This window comes from Lonchura striata, chromosome 4, assembly GCF_050655825.1.
Source record: "Lonchura striata isolate lonStrDom1 chromosome 4, ASM5065582v1, whole genome shotgun sequence".
Taxonomy (NCBI): Eukaryota; Metazoa; Chordata; class Aves; order Passeriformes; family Estrildidae; genus Lonchura; species Lonchura striata.
In genome coordinates this window covers 41,237,501-41,255,265 of record NC_140706.1, presented here as the reverse complement: position 1 = coordinate 41,255,265, position 17,765 = coordinate 41,237,501, and the positions used below count along the sequence as shown (strand labels likewise).

At 34.7% G+C, this 17,765-nt stretch overlaps 1 protein-coding gene across 4 annotated transcripts in view; it reads left to right on the top strand.

Moving 5' to 3' along the window:
* GRIA2 (glutamate ionotropic receptor AMPA type subunit 2) overlaps positions 1-17,765 on the top strand; it is an 88,131-nt gene that overhangs the window by 63,742 nt on the left and 6,624 nt on the right. For all 4 annotated transcript variants that reach the window (XR_002466274.3, XM_085578865.1, XM_021539576.3 and 1 more), the window contains exons 7-12: positions 1,199-1,366; positions 1,646-1,750; positions 2,463-2,573; positions 3,694-3,900; positions 4,395-4,765; positions 8,676-8,874. Coding sequence is in view for 3 of the 4 variants with exons in the window: in XM_085578865.1 (XP_085434991.1) it covers positions 1,199-1,366; positions 1,646-1,750; positions 2,463-2,573; positions 3,694-3,900; positions 4,395-4,765; positions 8,676-8,874 (1,161 nt within the window). In the remaining variant the exon portion in view is untranslated. The remainder of the gene's footprint in view (positions 1-1,198; positions 1,367-1,645; positions 1,751-2,462; positions 2,574-3,693; positions 3,901-4,394; positions 4,766-8,675; positions 8,875-17,765) is intronic.

Below are 17,765 nucleotides of genomic sequence, written 5' to 3'. Positions count from 1 at the left end.
TATTGAGAAGATTGACACCAATCACTGAGCTTACTGATCTTTAGAAAAGAGTTCTATTTCCTTTTCTTCCTTTTCTAAGGTTTAACAGTTGCATACAAAAATTAATCTCAATTTGGGTTTTGTTACAATTACAAGAGCCTTCTGCATGACTTGAGCTAACTAATTAAAATTCTCATTAAAGTCTGAGCCATTGAAGCAAAGAGCTAATACATCATTTCTCTCCACTTTACAATTGATATATTTTCAGCATGTAATAGCATTCACAGGGATCATTCCATTCATTCATATGCCTCTAAGTAGTTATATTCTGGCCCATATTTCCAAAAATGGCTCTTATATTTGGAATAACTGTGGTGTTCCAGACTCAAAAAGCCCATCCAACAAAGTCCTCAGTGCATGTGCACATGTGGTTTCAGTTCAGTTAGTTAGTTGAGATGTAAAACTTTCCAGTCACTGAAGATAAATGCTTTTGACTTTGACCATTTAGCCCCATTTTCTGATGACTGAGATCACAGGATTCCTCTCTCATGTCTCAGAAGTTGTAAGGCTCTGTATATTATATTAGTTTAGGAACATGGGGCTCTTCCTCACCTATATTGCTCTTTGAGGGGCACTACTTGTTCCAGGCATCTCAGCCCCAAAACTGTTTTGTGTGGTGTTGACAAGGTATTGCATACTTGAAAGTAGCTACCCCTGAGATCTTATATTTAATGGAAAAAGTTAAACACATGTATACACAAATACATGCTCTTTGAGTTTGTGACTATATGTCTGGGAGGAGATGAAGTCTCGAGATCTATGAATAAATGCTTCTCCATGAAGAGTGTAATCAGAGGAACACATTCTTATTTTTACAAGCTAGCTCAGGGTAAACACTGAAAACTATTTCTTTTTTTCCCCTTTCACCTGCATGGACTTGTAGCCATAGCTGCACACAGGACTGTTGCACAGTTGAAAGTGAGAAAAAAATGTAACTCACACTGTAGATCTTTAGTTCAGATTTATTGGCACTGCCCCTAACCATTCTGATGAACACTAGATTTTCACAGGTGCCCCTCAGAGGGTGACTAAAGAAAAAATGGATTGATTTCAAGTATATCTTAGTATCCTTTCTAGAGTTTCATGGATTACCAAGTGGATTGGAAGGTATAATGAAGCTGAAAATGGTTTTTAATTAAATATTTTCACTTCTTTTCAGTATACCTCTGCTCTGACCTATGATGCGGTTCAAGTGATGACAGAAGCTTTCCGGAATTTGCGTAAACAGAGGATTGAGATCTCCAGAAGAGGAAATGCTGGAGATTGTCTTGCAAATCCAGCTGTACCCTGGGGTCATGGTGTAGAAATAGAAAGGGCATTGAAACAGGTAGCTTCCCTGGAGTGGATGCTGGGATGAGCGCATGTGTGAAATTCTCTATTAATGCTTGAAAATATCTTCTAATCTCCTAACCTGTCTGGAGCTTGCTGGCAATAATGTGGAAGTGAAGTGCTCAGGAACCTGGCTAACATAATATATTGCATATGAAAATTACTCTTAAGTGAATGTTTTTTGAAATATTAATAATCATTTGTGGAACTAAAAAACCCATTTTCTAAAAAGAAATAAACATAATTCTTCTACCACTTCCATCTTTATCTGTTATAGGTTCAGGTGGAAGGGCTAACAGGAAATATCAAGTTTGATCAGAATGGAAAGAGAATCAATTTTACAATAAATGTCATGGAACTCAAAAGTACCGGTCCTCGGAAGGTAATTTGAATTGTCTTATAGCATCTTTAAAGGTTTATCCATTCTGAGCAATGGTTAAGGTAGGTACTGAAAAGCACTTAATTAAAGCACGAGTTGTGATAATATTTATTCATAGGTGTATTCTACAGTGGTCTTGCAGACCGAAGTAAACATGTAATATTTCTTTCTAACAAATATGAATTATTATTTCTGGTAAGTACTATGTAAGAGTGTTTTCCTTTCAGTTTTGTGAATTAAACTTTTTACTTTCTGATGTGAATTGTTAAAGGTGAGCCAGCATTTGGAGAAATACGCTTCTGAATGGCAAAAGCTGGATACAACTTTTTAGTGATGTTTTTGTAAATGTGTTTGTGTTTCTACTCTAATTTCAAATCATACACAGAAAAACAATTTTGTATGTTTTGCTGATCTGGAGTATTTCAATTTTACAATGTGTGATCTTTATATTAAAACCTGTTAATATGTGAATAAAAATGGTATACCTGTTCTAGACAAAGTAATGTAAAAAAAAATGTCATTAGTCCAATTTTTTAATGTTTGTTGTAATCTTTCACTACATAAATAGAAATGCTTACAGTGGTAAATCCATAGCTGAAATAGTTCTCTGTGAACAAAAATCAAGGGCATAGTAATAACATGCTTTACCTTTTCTGGAAAAGTTCATATTCACTGAATACTCATAGTGTCTGTGCATCCTATACACTCTCTTTAGATTGGATATTGGAGTGAAGTGGACAAAATGGTTGTGAATCCTCTTGACGGCCCTCTTGGAAATGAATCTTCAGGACTAGAGAATAAGACTATTATTGTCACCACTATTTTGGTAATTAGCCTCCTATTTTGTCAGAAGACTGTCTGACAATGATTTGTTTCTTGGCATTATATTAGTTAAAATGTACTGGTTTTTTATTATTTGGAGTTGTGAGCTGTTACTTATTGTGATACATAATAAAATCTAGAAATTAGGGAAATACATGGGATTCAGCATGTGGTTTTGATTTGTAGAGGATGAATGGTCTTTGATTGATTGAACACACTAGAAAGTTATGGTTTTTAAAACTTAAAATGGAAATTAAATACCTGCTTTCAAAGGAGAGGAACTTTCTGAGAGGCAGAACCATAGTGTCCATTTTAGAGAATAGATTTTGACAAACAGCAGAGACTGGTTCTTATGCTTGGGGATTGTAGCCACTATGGATTGGTAAAGTGTAAAATTAAACATTAAAAATTGTATTCTAGTTGTTTAGAAAATTAAATTGTATATTATTATAGAAAAGCATTTTTCTGTAAATTACAGCGCTTGTTTATCAGTTTGAACGACCCATAAGTTAGCATAGGAATTTCTCTGGATACAAGAACAGTCCTGTAGCAGCTGAGCAAAGAGGAAATATGTTAATCCAATTTATGTCTCATCACCAATTTGCTGATGATAGAAATTTAGTGCATAGTTATGGATATCTTACCTGTTGTTTGTATAGCAATTTAATAAAAATATAGCCTTGAGAGCCTCAAGTGTTTTCTCAGGGAGAGATGTGGTTGTGAAATAGAAAATAATTTTCTTGTATAAGACAGCAACAAAAGCAACTAAATACCTTTGCCTTCTTCCATCCAAACTGTATGAGAGAAAGAAACTGATTTTGGAATTTACTCTTTCTTCTCTGAGTGCGTAACTCCTGTTAACATTCATGGTCATTATTAACATACTTCTGGGAATCACTATGCCTGTAAGTACTGTCATTTGTGTATGACTGGAGAATGCAGCTTTTAAATGTGTTAAAGACATGTGCCATTAATAATTAACAATATAACGTTTACATAGCATGTATGATTCAGATGGTATCTGCTGCCTTTTTCACATGTAAAAAGGAACATACCAATCTGTGAAGTGTACAAATGATGCACCTGTCTCTGTCAAGTAGCTAAGGCAAGTTCTTTCTGTGCAGGAGTCCCCATATGTCATGATGAAGAAAAATCACGAAATGCTTGAAGGGAATGATCGATACGAGGGCTATTGTGTGGACTTAGCTACAGAAATTGCTAAGCACTGTGGATTCAAATACAAGCTCACAATTGTTGGGGATGGCAAGTATGGGGCAAGGGATGCAGACACGAAAATCTGGAATGGGATGGTTGGAGAACTTGTTTATGGGGTAAGAAAATTTTCTATAATAAAGCTATTAAAGATGACTAATGGAAGGAGTGGGATTTGCTTTCATTTTCTCTGTAGAGTGTAGGAAATTTACGTAATTAATTTTATAGGGATTAATAACTTTTAATGGCATGAAAAATTTTGAAAATAAAACATTAAATTACATTTCAAATGCAAATAAAGCTGGGGGAAACTGAATGCATATTTCATGTTTCTCACCAGGTGAAAAGCAAAGTACTTGGCTAAACTTTTAAATGGCATATGCTGTTAAAAGGGCATATGTAAAAACAAAAGCTTGGAATACACCAACCATATGGCTCTATGTAATTCAGTACGAGTTCAACTAAAAATTTCAGAAATTCTCCACAGGATGTTCTCAGTGAAACAAATGTCTCTGCGGTCCTATTTTCTATTTGTGAAATGCTGTAGAAACTAAGCAATTTTTTGCTCTGTTCGTTGCATTAGCTATTATTTGCTTTTTTTCTTCCTTTACAGAAAGCCGATATTGCAATTGCTCCATTAACTATAACATTGGTGAGAGAAGAGGTGATTGACTTCTCAAAGCCCTTTATGAGCCTGGGGATATCAATAATGATCAAGAAGCCTCAGAAGTCCAAGCCAGGAGTGTTTTCATTTCTTGATCCGTTAGCATATGAAATCTGGATGTGCATTGTTTTTGCCTACATTGGGGTCAGTGTAGTTTTATTCCTGGTCAGCAGATTTAGCCCATACGAGTGGCACACTGAGGAATTTGAAGATGGAAGAGAAACGCAAACTAATGAATCAACTAATGAATTTGGGATATTTAATAGTCTCTGGTTTTCCCTGGGTGCCTTTATGCAGCAAGGATGCGATATTTCGCCAAGGTTGGTTACTCACTCATTTCAACTTTGTGCATTTTTGGTCTCAGCCATCTCAGCCAGAAGAGGTTCGTGGTGCATATATTTTCATTCTTGGAGAGAAATTAAATGCAATGATTTTTCCCTCCCTAAAGTCACAGAAGTCCTTGAAGTGAAAGCACTTGTCTGTGACATAGGGTCGGGATGTAGTTGATCGAATTTGTCTTAATGTCGATCATAAATTTGCCAAGTGAAGTTATATACACCATGCAGAGACTGTAAAATGCATAAGGTGCACATCATTCCATGCCTTCTTGGAGGGGTACCGTGTTTTTGCTGCATATTCCCATTTTACAGTTGACAGTGCATATGGTTCACCACAACTGTAATGGGAAAAAAGGATAACATACTAGTCACGAACTACAGAGGCAGTGCTTTCCCTCTAAAACTCCCTGTACATCATAACATGGTTATTAACACACTCCTCTTCCCCAAGAGAGCCTTGAACTGAAGTAAATGTCCTGTGATGGCTCTAATTTCAAGTGGATAGTTACAAAACGCTGCTGTTTTTCCATGGCCTAGTTTTAGAAAAGTCACAAAGGAAATTATGAAAATGAATCTTAAGGTCCGGTTTATAAGTGCTTCATTCCTCATGGATTCTCTTCTATTTTATTAGGGACAACTGTAAAGCACTTAAGTTAATTCCTTTGCAGTTCATTAAATATTCTATTTTGCTTGTGCCCAAGTGGTTCTAGCCTTGATTCAGCGAAGTCGTAAGTAGGTATGTAAATTGCTGCTTGAAGGAAATATAGTAACAGCCAGGTTTAAGGAAATCAAATCAGAGGACTTAGTTAAAACTGCTTATTATAATTACATTTCTTATAAACATCCTAAAGACAGGGAACAGGTCTGTTTCTAGTGAGTCTAGTGGTTGTTGGTCAAAATAAATCAAACCAAGGGAGCATTTCTTAGATATTAAGTCATGCATCTCAAAACGCAACAGCAGGTTTTCAAGTTGTTCTACCTTAGAAATAATAGCTTTTATTGTGTGGGAACTTATGCAATTCCCTGTAAAGGCTGCTGTATCACAATGGGAGATGCCAGCCTTTATGGTGAAAGATGCAATGCATTTGGCTCCTAACCCAATAAGAATTCTATACAAGAGACAAGACAGTGAAGAGGGCAAATTGCTACAGATCATGAGAAGTTGTGTTAATTTCACTCCTGTGGAGTTTTTGTATTGATTGCACACTTCACAGTTGGAGTTTCCTGTTAAGTCACATATTAGTACAAAATTATTTTTATTTAATCAAATCTGTAGTAGAATTATGATCTTTTTATTGTTATCATTATTATTTTTCTATCTTTGAAAGGGCAATGGATGTTTTATATAGCTGATAGGTATTGAAAGGTAGTGCAAGAATACTGATAGCAAATGGTCATCATAAAAGGTGCATGAAACTCAGTTCTGGATATTCCATATTTAGCTTCACTGAAGCATTTAAATTTATTTCACTGAAACCATAATTTTGAGGAAGGTGTTTAGTTTGTATATTATGTGTTTATTATGAAAATAGAAAAGGGCTGAAAAGGACTTGTAGTTTCTGATTTTGCACCAAACCATTTCACTATGGAATTTGAACTGCCTACAGATAAATCAGATTAAATATAAAAAGGACTGTCTTCAGACCTCAAAAACATACTTTTCTGAAGTTAATTTTTGCACTACTGCAATTATGTCTCTAATAAAAATGACAACTGCTCTAAGGCTTTTAGAGTAGACAGGTTACTAGGGTTCCCTGGCTCTGGAATAGAAGGTGGTGCTGAGTAAGACTGGACCACCTGGAAATGGTCTGTAGTAGCAGTCCCAATGTTGCCTCATGGGTAGTAGAGGAACAAAGGAGTACAACAATATATTATGTGATAATCATGTCTTAGAGCAATGTTTTCCTTATCTTTTCTGGGATGTAAGTGTGCTCTCCATTCTGCCAGATAAGGCTTTTCTAAGTACAAAAGATGGTGCACAAATTTATGTAATTGTGTACAGAAATTTTTATTATAGTACTTAAAGGTCTAGTAGATTAGGTGCTTCTAAAATATGGGTTCATGCTAGCACATTTCAACTGTTCAAAATGTCCATAAAAAAGAAACTACTCATTTAACTGTGACAGACTGCCTAAGGAAATTTAAATAAAAATGACATCCCAAATAATTTTACTTGTAAAATGCCATGTGGAAGCATAATTTCTGTAGGGGTATTGAGCTTATGTTTTTTTCCACAAAGTCAGTGGCCACTTTGCTCACAGATCATGGACATTTGAATAATAGAGGGTGTCATCAATACAATACAAAGTACCTAAAGTTGGCAGTTATTAAATACATGCTGATAGATTTTACCATGCAAATGCACAATATAAAATATTTTGTATAACTCAATATTTCACTTGTAGAATTATTTTATATTCTGATTATCCCCATTTCAAAATATGTAGGTGATGTTATTTCAAAAGTGACAGAAATAATTTTTGCAAAATACAGCTCACTTTAGAATGAGCTTGAAATAATTTTTTTTCTGTGGTCCTCTGAACAACATACTTTGAGCCTTATCTGACTTGGCTTTCATGTAGTAGAGTGAATTAGTGAGTCTGTTGTGACATAGAATAAATCTTTTAATGTCAGAATTATGACAGAGATTTTGTGCAATCACAATTAGAAAAATTATTTGTTCAGAATTGGTTCTATTTAATTTTATTCCCAGCTTGGTAAAAATCTGCTTTGCATAACTATAATTTTTAAATGTACATATATCTATATATAGTTATATCTATATATATTCTGTGTCGCAATTAGTTTGTGTTCTTATTCACAGTACAGTAGGCTGAGTGATTCCTAATTTGTTTACTTTATAAATAGAGGATACACACTAAGACATACCTAAGCTGCTGCACTGCCCTAGTACTAGACATGTAACTACATGAACATTCCTGCCAAATAATTAAGCATATCTCCAAAGATTATGTACTGCTTCCTATAATGTCTTGTTTGGAAACAAAGTGGTAATTAATTTCAAACTTTAAAGGCTCATTATAAAATGCCAAGTTTGACAATAATGTTATATCGCTATTTCTCTTACATTAGTTTTCTATTCTTGAAAATTATTGAGTTGAGTTGTGTGCTTTACTCTGTTTTATATATTTTCTTGAGTTCTTTTTTCTTCTTTCTTCTTGAGCAGGAGAAGCAAAACACAGATCCATAAGAGCCCGCCTGCTGCTGTTATAAACATCAGATTATTATTATTATTATTTCTAAAAATATATTTTCTTCACCATTTTTCTGTATTATCACTGATTGTTTCATGTCCAGTCCTCAGTTTGTTAAATGCTTGTATCTTTCAAAAGTTCTGTGCAGTTCTTAGCCCATAGATATTTCCTGGGCAAGCTTTCCATACAAATAATGCTATTTGTTTCTCACTACAGATTGTGCACAGCAGCATAAGCCATTGTTTTCTGGAAATCAGTCTTTGTCTGAATGTCTTGGGAAAACAATCAAGGCCCTTGATTTTAAAGTGCATACTGGTTTATCTGCTGTTTGAGCCTCATCATAATGTCACACAAAATCACTACAGAGGGAACAAAAAGTTTGTGTTAAATGTAGCACATTATGATGGAAGCAGTTTCCTTCAAGGGTTGTCAAAACTTTGAAGAACTGGATCGCTAAGTTCTTCCAGAAATAAACTGGAGTCCTGATTTCAGCAAAGTCCCAGGAGATCCAGTGGAGAATACCTTGATTTCCCATCTGATGTGTATAGAGAGCTGGACTCTGAGATAGCCTGAAATGCTTCCCTGTATTATTATGCACCATTTGCATAAAACTGATAACCTGTTCCTTTTTGGGATTTCCATTTCACTTTACAAATCCATTTCATACTTGTTACTAGATCCCTGTCGGGGCGCATTGTTGGAGGTGTGTGGTGGTTCTTTACCCTCATCATAATCTCATCCTACACGGCTAACTTAGCTGCCTTCCTGACGGTTGAGAGGATGGTGTCTCCCATTGAAAGTGCTGAGGATCTTTCCAAGCAAACAGAAATTGCTTATGGGACATTAGATTCTGGCTCCACTAAAGAGTTTTTTAGGGTAAGAATCTCTACTTTTTAGATTTTTTTTTTTAGATTGTTTTAAGTAGGTCTTCACTCATGTAAATGTGTTTTCTCTTGGCTTTATTAAGAGATTGCTATGAAAGTGTGATTTACAGAGCCCAACTCACAAATATAAGTGTTCCTGTTTATTTGTAATTGCTACATTTTTTTTTATTTACAACCATAAGATCTTTATATAAAAATGCAAAGCAAAATTACCTAAAAAATACTCTACTATAGAGAGAAAAACAAGGGATGTTTGAAGAAGGAAGCTGTTGTCATTTATCTGTTTAATAGCTCTGCTGTATTTTAGGTACCCATGCAGTAAATAAGAGCATGGCAAAGGTGTACATTCATGTCTTAATAAGTCATTCTACATGATTTTTCAAGCTTGTCAATGAGGAATGGGATATAATCCTTCAGGCTGCTGTAGAATATGCATGCCTTCTTTTGAAAACAGTTCTTACTTGTATTTGCATTACATTAATGCCTTGGAAGCCTGTCAGTCCTCAACCTCTACCTCTGGGTATTGCAATTTTAAAAATACATTAAACTTTCAGTGTGTGTCTTAGGCTACCCTTGAGACATCAGCTAGCCTGGTGAAATCCATCCAGCAAATGAGTGAGAGACTAAGGCTGCTGATAAAACAACCCAGATCCAGCCTCGCCTTGTCTGTGTGCTCTGTGTGTCTCTTACTCTATGTAGAAAATACATCTGAAGTGCTAAAATAGAAAGAAACTTCATGGTTTTTAGTGCACGATATTGCATTTAACAAAATATATATATAAAATAGCTATAAATCATTCATTTACATTTCAAACATACACTGACATGAAAATTAAATGTAGCAGGTTCTCAGAGATATTTTTTATATATTGTGTAATTAGAGCAGTAACTGCTAGGTTACGATTTTCACTGGATCCTTTAATGCATACGTAACTGGTAAAGGACTAAATAGGAATTATACTAGGCTCAACTGTAGAAATTTTCTGATTTTGAAGATAGGTTCAGTAATAATACCTGCTGCTGATTGCATTCCTGTTGGCTAAACCAAAACTAAAATCAGGTGTAGAACATAGTAAAAATGAGGTTCAGTTTGTGCTAAGTGTGTTTAGAAGCATTTAGAAGTATACAGGTATGTTTCTGGTTTTGTGAACCTAAATCTTTTAGAACATGGCTGTACTTGGGATTGAATCTGAATTAACAGTAGACCACATCTTCTGAATAATTTAGTGATTTTAGTGATTTTTAAGTGTTTGTTTTTTGAACAAAAAATATTTATATATGCATGCATTAGTATCTAGTCGTACTTGTAGCACATACATACACATTTCCACTTTTGTACAACTAGTGTTTCTGGTGACTGCTTGAGCATTAAAAGCTTACTTTTGTAAAAATTAGAGACCTTGTGAGGGTATATTCTTCATCTTTGGTAAAGTTAAGTTATCTTTGCCTCTACACAAACATAACTCTAATGATCTCTGGAAATTTCTACTCAGCAGTTTCTATCACAATTTGGTACATTATATGCAGAACAACTTCTTAGCCTGGTTTATCTATCTCCTATTTGCTAAAAACCCCTTAAACTTGTCCAGTTACTTTTCAAGAAATAACAACTGTAAAAATTTCTTTTTTAAGATGCCTGAAACTCAAGTTCCGAGAATGATACGCTCTGCTGAAGACAATGTGAAAGGAATTTCTAACACTAAGGAGACTAAAATTTCACCCAGAGTATTTCTGTATTCTGACTGGATTGGACTGGATGTGTGATTTTTATGTGACCTGAAATTAGCACTCAAATTCTTTGAGTAGCTGAAAACAACTTGAGTATATTTTTAGCAGCAAGCTAAAATGCTCTGGCTTCTTCTCTGTCACTCTCAAGAATTTAAAAAACATATGGGGTTTTTCAGTCAGTCTGTTTTCAGGAAGTGGTGTTATTTACAAGTTTGTTTTCTATTGATGGAATGTATACTGAGTTTTTACTAGTTCCTGGGGCAGCACAAAATAAAGGGTAGTTAGATACTTGAGATGAGACTGCTACACTGAATTATCTTTGCTACTAAAACATGTTTTGTGATAATACATTACACAATTGACAAAGAGATGTTTCACAGTATTTTTCAAAAAGGAATTCCTAACAATTGCCTACGTGGTAAAAGTTAGCTAAAAAATCCTCTTCTGAATAGCTGAATATAAATGTAGCTGATGTTAATGGAAAGAGGTGAGATCAAGCCTTTTTCTAGCTCCTGTGACTGCTCATCACATATCCAGCAGACAGTAGGCATGCAAGCTAGTCCATATCACTTGGAGATAACATCCTTGGCATTCATGTAAAAAGGATTTGTTGCCTTTGCATTTTACCCCAATTTAAGTAGGCTCCTTAGCTTTAAAGGTAGCATGGACCCATAGGAGATATTCTTGCCAGCAGTGTGTAGAGCATCAATTGGCACTGCATGAAGAAACATAAGTGAGAAAAAAAAAAAAAGAAAAAGTATTGTGCTCTAGTGTTTCTAGTGCTGCTTTAAGATGAGAAGCAGAAGCTTGGTACATCCTATATAGGAAATACCAGTACAAAAATAATGGATTTTTAAAAATTTTTAAAAGAAAAAAGGTGATAAATAAAAGCTATTGACACAAACATCAGCGAGATGCTATTACTTGTTAGTAATAATCTTACAGAAAATTTTATAGCTATAAGTCTACAGAGACAGAATTTTTTTCTTTAATGGCACATCTGTCAGGTCTCTGTAAATACCAGAATGTGTAGTAGTTTTCCTCAGGAGTCTCAGAGTTGGCACTAGCAGAATCACAAGTATGATCCAAGTCTAAAGAGCTCTGTTTCACTGAGTTGGGATATTTACCACTTCTGATATTTGCTAATGCTTCTACTTTATAGATAGTCCCTGTAGAGTTCTTAGTGCAACTGAAAGCCTGAACAAAGGTATATATTGCATTGCTTTTGCAGTTTCTTTTGAGTTATGGGCAAAACAATGAAGTATGTGTGGCCATGGTTTCCCCTAAATGTATTGTTTTTCTCAAATCAGTAGTGGATTGTAGTGGTGGGATTGCAAGTAACCACTGGGAAGACTCAGGAGTCTTTTCAGTTGTTCTTGTGCAGGTGCATCATCATCTCTCTTAATTGCTGGGACACAGGTACTACTTGATGGAGAGGTAAATGGTGGGCAGTGAAATGTCATCACTCTGGTACGTCCTGGTGGCACTGTCCACTGTCCTTTTCTTCGGTGATTTCCCAGTTGGTACGTGCATTAGCCAGGGCACATAGCTGAACTTGGAAGGGGAGAAAAGTCACTAACCCAAGAAGACAGTCTACTGCTCACCTGCCCCTGAAGAAGGTAATTTTAAAGCATTGTCTATATGTGTTAACTCCTGAAGTTGCCTCACTTACTTTCATGGGCTCCGGCACTGGAAGAATCTAAGTATGTAAGCACTCACTGGAACATTTTCGTGCTTTTCACCTGCTTGAAGGCATAACGAAAATTAATGCCAAAATGATAGAACGAGAACAAAAGTTAATTATTTTTAGAGCTAAGTCATATTTTTACTGTATGCCTAGCTCTGTTCATTAAAAATATGTACAAATCGGATAAAAAAATGAAATTGATCATCCTACCTCTTTTTCCATTCCAGAAGATGAATTGTAACTAGTCCTATAAGTAAGGTAATAAGGCATCTCAAAAAGAAAATGATGTGCAGAGCAATAACTAGATTAATTTACTATCTCTCTGCATTAGTTTTTATTTAAAATAACTTCATATATACCTGTTTTTCAACCAGCAGTGTCACATGGACAGACCAATCTGTTTCATTGTAACTGTTTTGGTGGCCTTTAAGAATAGATCCTCTGCCAAAACAAAAGCAGCAGAACTGCTCCATAACAAAGGAAGTGTACTTTATCTTTCACTGAGAAGACTGTTTGTTGTAAATGTTCGGGAGTTGATAATTCTTGCTGAAGAGGCAAGAGTTACAGAATGAAAAGGTGGGTATTGGAAACATGTTGGAAGGATGACAATCCTTATAATCTTGTAGAGAAATCCTCTTGCACAGTGGAAAGCCAGAAACAAATGTAAGAGCTGACAAGACCTCTTTAGTAATTTCTCCTGCAAAAGTGATGTTTGTTGGGAGGCAAAGAAAATTTTGCCTGAAAGAAAATAGCAATGTCTTTTCTGAGTATCTTCAATAAAGTCCAGTGCCTCTACACTGGACTGAACAGTTGTGTTGCAAGACAGGATGCAAAAAAAAAAAAAACAAACAAACAAACAAAAAAAAAAAAACAAAAACAAAAACACATACTGAAATTTCTAAAACAATAAAAAACCAAAACCACAGGAAAACTTTAGTGAGAAGAAACATGATTTTTTTTTTCTTTAAATTAAATTGAAGTACAAAACTATGAATCATACCTCAGCCTCAGTTTTTGAAGTGTGAGATGTAGAAGAATTTAGAATGTGCATTTCCAGAGTTTTATTTTGACTAGCTCCACAGAAGTCTCTGAGAGATGAAAGAGTTGAAAGAGCCATGAAATATCCTATAACACTTACCATGGACTCTGGTTGACACCTGAAGAGGCAAACAGTGTGTAAGACTGGTGATCATGGATCTGTGGAGCAGATGGGCCTGGAGAGTGTGGGTTTGGCTCTTCAGTTTGACGGAGAAAAAGGTCCATAGCTAAAATAATGAAGAGAGTCAGATCTGAGCACTGAGTTAGTGCAAGGACTGCCTTTGCACCCAATAGCATATTACTGAAGATATGCTTGTACTTTTCTGTGGTAGACAGGGTTCAAGTGGTTAATTTTCACTTTTCTCTTGTTTCTTGAGGTCCTTGCCTCTGGAGAGCACAAAAGAATTTATTTAGGCCATTTTGAAAGTTATGTTAAAAGAAACAATACAGTAATCAGTACTTTTTTTTTCGCAAAGCATCTCTTTTTGATATTTTTCAGGTTTATTTTGTTTCTCTTTCCACATTATACATGCTATAGTTAGAAACATCGTTTATTTTTCAGACTATATGTATTTGTAACTATTTTATTCTCAATTTTTACAATTTTTTTACTTTAATAATTATTATGTAGATTTTTTTTTTTCTTCTCAGTGTTTATTTTCCTGATGTATTAATCCTGAAGGAGCAGAAGTGTACTTTGTTTGCCATCCAAGATCTTAGCTTGCTTTGTACAAAGGCATTAATATTTCTTTATCTTGTCTGGAAACAGTTTTCTCCCAATTCTATCACACTGTTTTCTGATAACCATTTTGATCATAGTGACAGATCTGTGTTTCTTTTTGTTTTTGCCAACTGATAGTTTCCAATTTTATGCAGATTTTCTTGTTGCTTCTAAATTGTTGGATAATGCTTTTGAACTAGGAAGTTTCATTTCTATCATTCTAGTGATCAGAATTTTCCACTTCTCATATATAATAAATAAAACATTTTTCATTATCTATGTTTTGACCTCTCAGTTTCATTTCGTACTAACCCTAGTCATTTCTGTCTTGTAATGTTTTCACTTTAAAATGTCATCTGAAGCTGTGCATGCCGTGCAGTATTTACACCAAAAGAGCAGTAGTTTGAATGCTTTTTCATTCCTCAGTCCAGGCGGTATGTTTATGGTTCTAGACTCCAAGAACAGCATTTGCAGTTCTCCACAAATCTGTGACTGCTTGAGAAAACACTTCTGTGTTTTGGGATTTAGTTTATTCCCCCTTTCCCAGTATGGGTGCAATGAGCTCTTTTTCAGAATTGTAGAAATTAGTTTCTGTGATATTTATCTGAGTTTTTAAAGAAATTATATTAAGTGAACTGCTTTGATTTTATGAATATAGTGAATAGTCGAGAGGAATTTCAATTCTGAAGAAACTGAAATTAGTAAGTCTCAAAGGAAGAGTTATTTCAGCAGTTATTTTAATGACAGTTAAATTATTTGGGAATATACCTTTGTAGGAAAAGCCTTGGTCACTTAACTCCTTAGACCACATAGAGAATCTGATGATTATATAAGGTAATTGTCCTGCACATTTCTGGAAAAAGTTATTTTAAGTAAACTTTTGAGAAATTAATTTATGAAGTAGAATGTTTTAGATTTTTTATTAGTAAGAACTAATATATTACAGATATTTTTGGTAGCTCAATTAAGTAATGAAAACTGAAAAGCCATAAAACTGCATTTTGAGAAGATGAAACTAATTTTTACTATTGCTGAATAAATATATCCATATATTACAAAATTTAGAACTTACATTTATTTGAACATACTCACCTTAAGTATTCAGTCAGTATAAGCATTCAGTCAGTATAAACATTAAAGTACTTAATCTTCAGATAATTAAATGAAAAAAATTAACAAGTTTTGGCTTTTCTTACACTTTCTGGCTACTGGTGACATTACAACTTCCTGTCCTTTTGTTCAATATGGAAGGTTAGCACAATGGTTTCACAAATCAAGTTTGAGAATTGAAGATCTACTCCCACAGTACAAGATCATAATCTAGTAGAATTTTAGTAGTTTGAGGAGCTATTTCTGTCAAAGGCATACTAATTACAGCACCCCAGTTTTAAGAATATTAGGTCTTTGAATGTCAAAATAGAAAAGTTATCTCATGACCCACAAAATAAAGTTGATAAAGCTTTGCATAAATTAATTTCCTAATTAGTTTCATAATGAAGGTAGTATTCTACATTGGAATTGGATGTGTACTCTGTAATAATAATAATAAAATAAATTTTAGATGTAGTAATAAAGTTATCCCAATATCGTGTAGTTATGTGTGGAATAATTATTAATATTTATTAATCTATATTATATACTTATAATTTTTAAAGTTTATTTAATGAATTTTATATTGTTGTTGATATTATTTTCATGGTCAAAATGCTCAATGGTAACATGATTCTTTTTAACAACAAGTCAGTTCCTGGGACATTTTTGTATCAGTGTATTGTTGTAGAAGTCATTAATAACGGGACAAAAAAATGTTAATTGTGAGTATTAGGGTCTTGTACTACCATGTTGGTATTGATTGCAATACCAAAATTATAATTAGCTTCTAACATCTCATGCATACACTGAGTGTCACCTTAGAATTGCAATCAGCCACAGTAATTAAGAGCAATGCAGGTCATTTCCATCCTCTTGCATTCTTGTAGTCATTTTGTCAGTCTAGAATGGTTCTGTAATTTGTAGTGCATTTGTAGTGTGGAAGCCCACATTGTACACAGGGCATCCTATGTGTACACAGAATGATAGAGGGCTTCTTAACACTGGCATATTCTACATCTACAGATCTGCATTTCAAATAAATACAAATTCTGAAAATAATGAAGGAAGTAAAATGGCACAGTTCTGAAAATGTATAGTAATACTAAATATATTGTGTAGCAATATAAAAAAATCTAGAAGTCACCCATATTCCCTACAGAGTGCTTGCTGCTCTTTTATTTTAGGAATCTAGACAAAGCCAAGGACAAGGTAGGGATCCAGACTTAGAACTGTATGAATTCCAGCATGAAGATTTTCAGTTCCTGGCTGCAGAGGGCTGCAGAGCCATGGCCAGCCCTGAGTGTCATTATCTGATGACATTCTTATGGAATGTCTTACAGATTTACATTTTCATGATTGCTCGGTCAGATATTCCTGCCTTCATCCATAGAGCAAGGACCCTGTGAGCCATCTAGTGGGAGGTTTCTTCTTAACACTTGACCCTTTGGGATTCCTTGCAACCTTTTCCTGCTAAGCTGCCCAGCTGATAGTACACAGCGATGATTTACTTTGTGAACTGCTTCTTCAAAAATGGTGCAATAAAATTTTTAGGATTCTTCTAGTTTTTAGGGTCGTATGTTTGGGGATCTTTTGGGTGGGGAAAAAAGCAATATGTATGCAATATGGTAGATGTTCCAAGAATCTGAGAAACTCACTGTGCCTTCAACACACAGTTATTTTTCTGTCATTCTGTTATGCTGAGTATACCCAAGTCTTTTGGTATATATGGGTATACTGAGTATGTATAGATCAACAGATTAAAGCATGCAACAACTGGTCTGCGAGTGAACTTGCAAAAAGCCAACTGTGCCAATGTATATGTAGATTCTGGTAATATTTAGAAAATTTAGAAGCTAGAGAACTTTTAGTGGTTCTTGGTACTGCCAGAACCTTTTATACTAATAAACATACAGAAACCATGATGAAATCTGAGTCTCAGAACCTTCATAGACCACATTTCTGGACATGAAGATCAGGGTAAGTCTGGGAAAATGCTAATGCTGTATCATAAGAACAGTGAAGCCGTGGAAATTACTGGTGGTGTTACTGATACTTTTATACTTAATTCACTGATTTTTAAAATGGTATTATAGATATTAGAGCAGAATTGCAGTTTTGAAGTGTATGTTATAAGATAGCTTTAGTTGAGAACTGCATCTAATACATTTTATCAAAGTATAGATTTGGTATATTAGCACATAAAATAATATCACTAATAACCTGACCTTGACTTGTCGTGTGTCCTGTTTTACCTGTTGTTTCTTTGATAGCATTGCTTCTTTCTGGTGGGATCTAGGTGGCAAACTGTTTTCCTCTATTTCTTTACAGGTTAAAAAATAACAATCACTTGGTAGTTAAAACTGCCAATTATAGTTATAACTACCAATTGGTTAAAGCAAAAGAAACACACTTCAGGTAAAAATCTTTCTGAAGGAGAGCCCTGCCCTGTTGAGTTGAGTTGGAGAGGCATGTGGAGTTTAGAACAACCTTGAACCAGGTGCCTCACTATTAATGTTCCGTTTGGCTTTCACAGCAATTTTAGTTTCCTCTGTGGAGCAATCTGAAGTTTTCTAGTGCCACTGACACATTTCAGCTCACCTCTTGTTTGCATAATGTA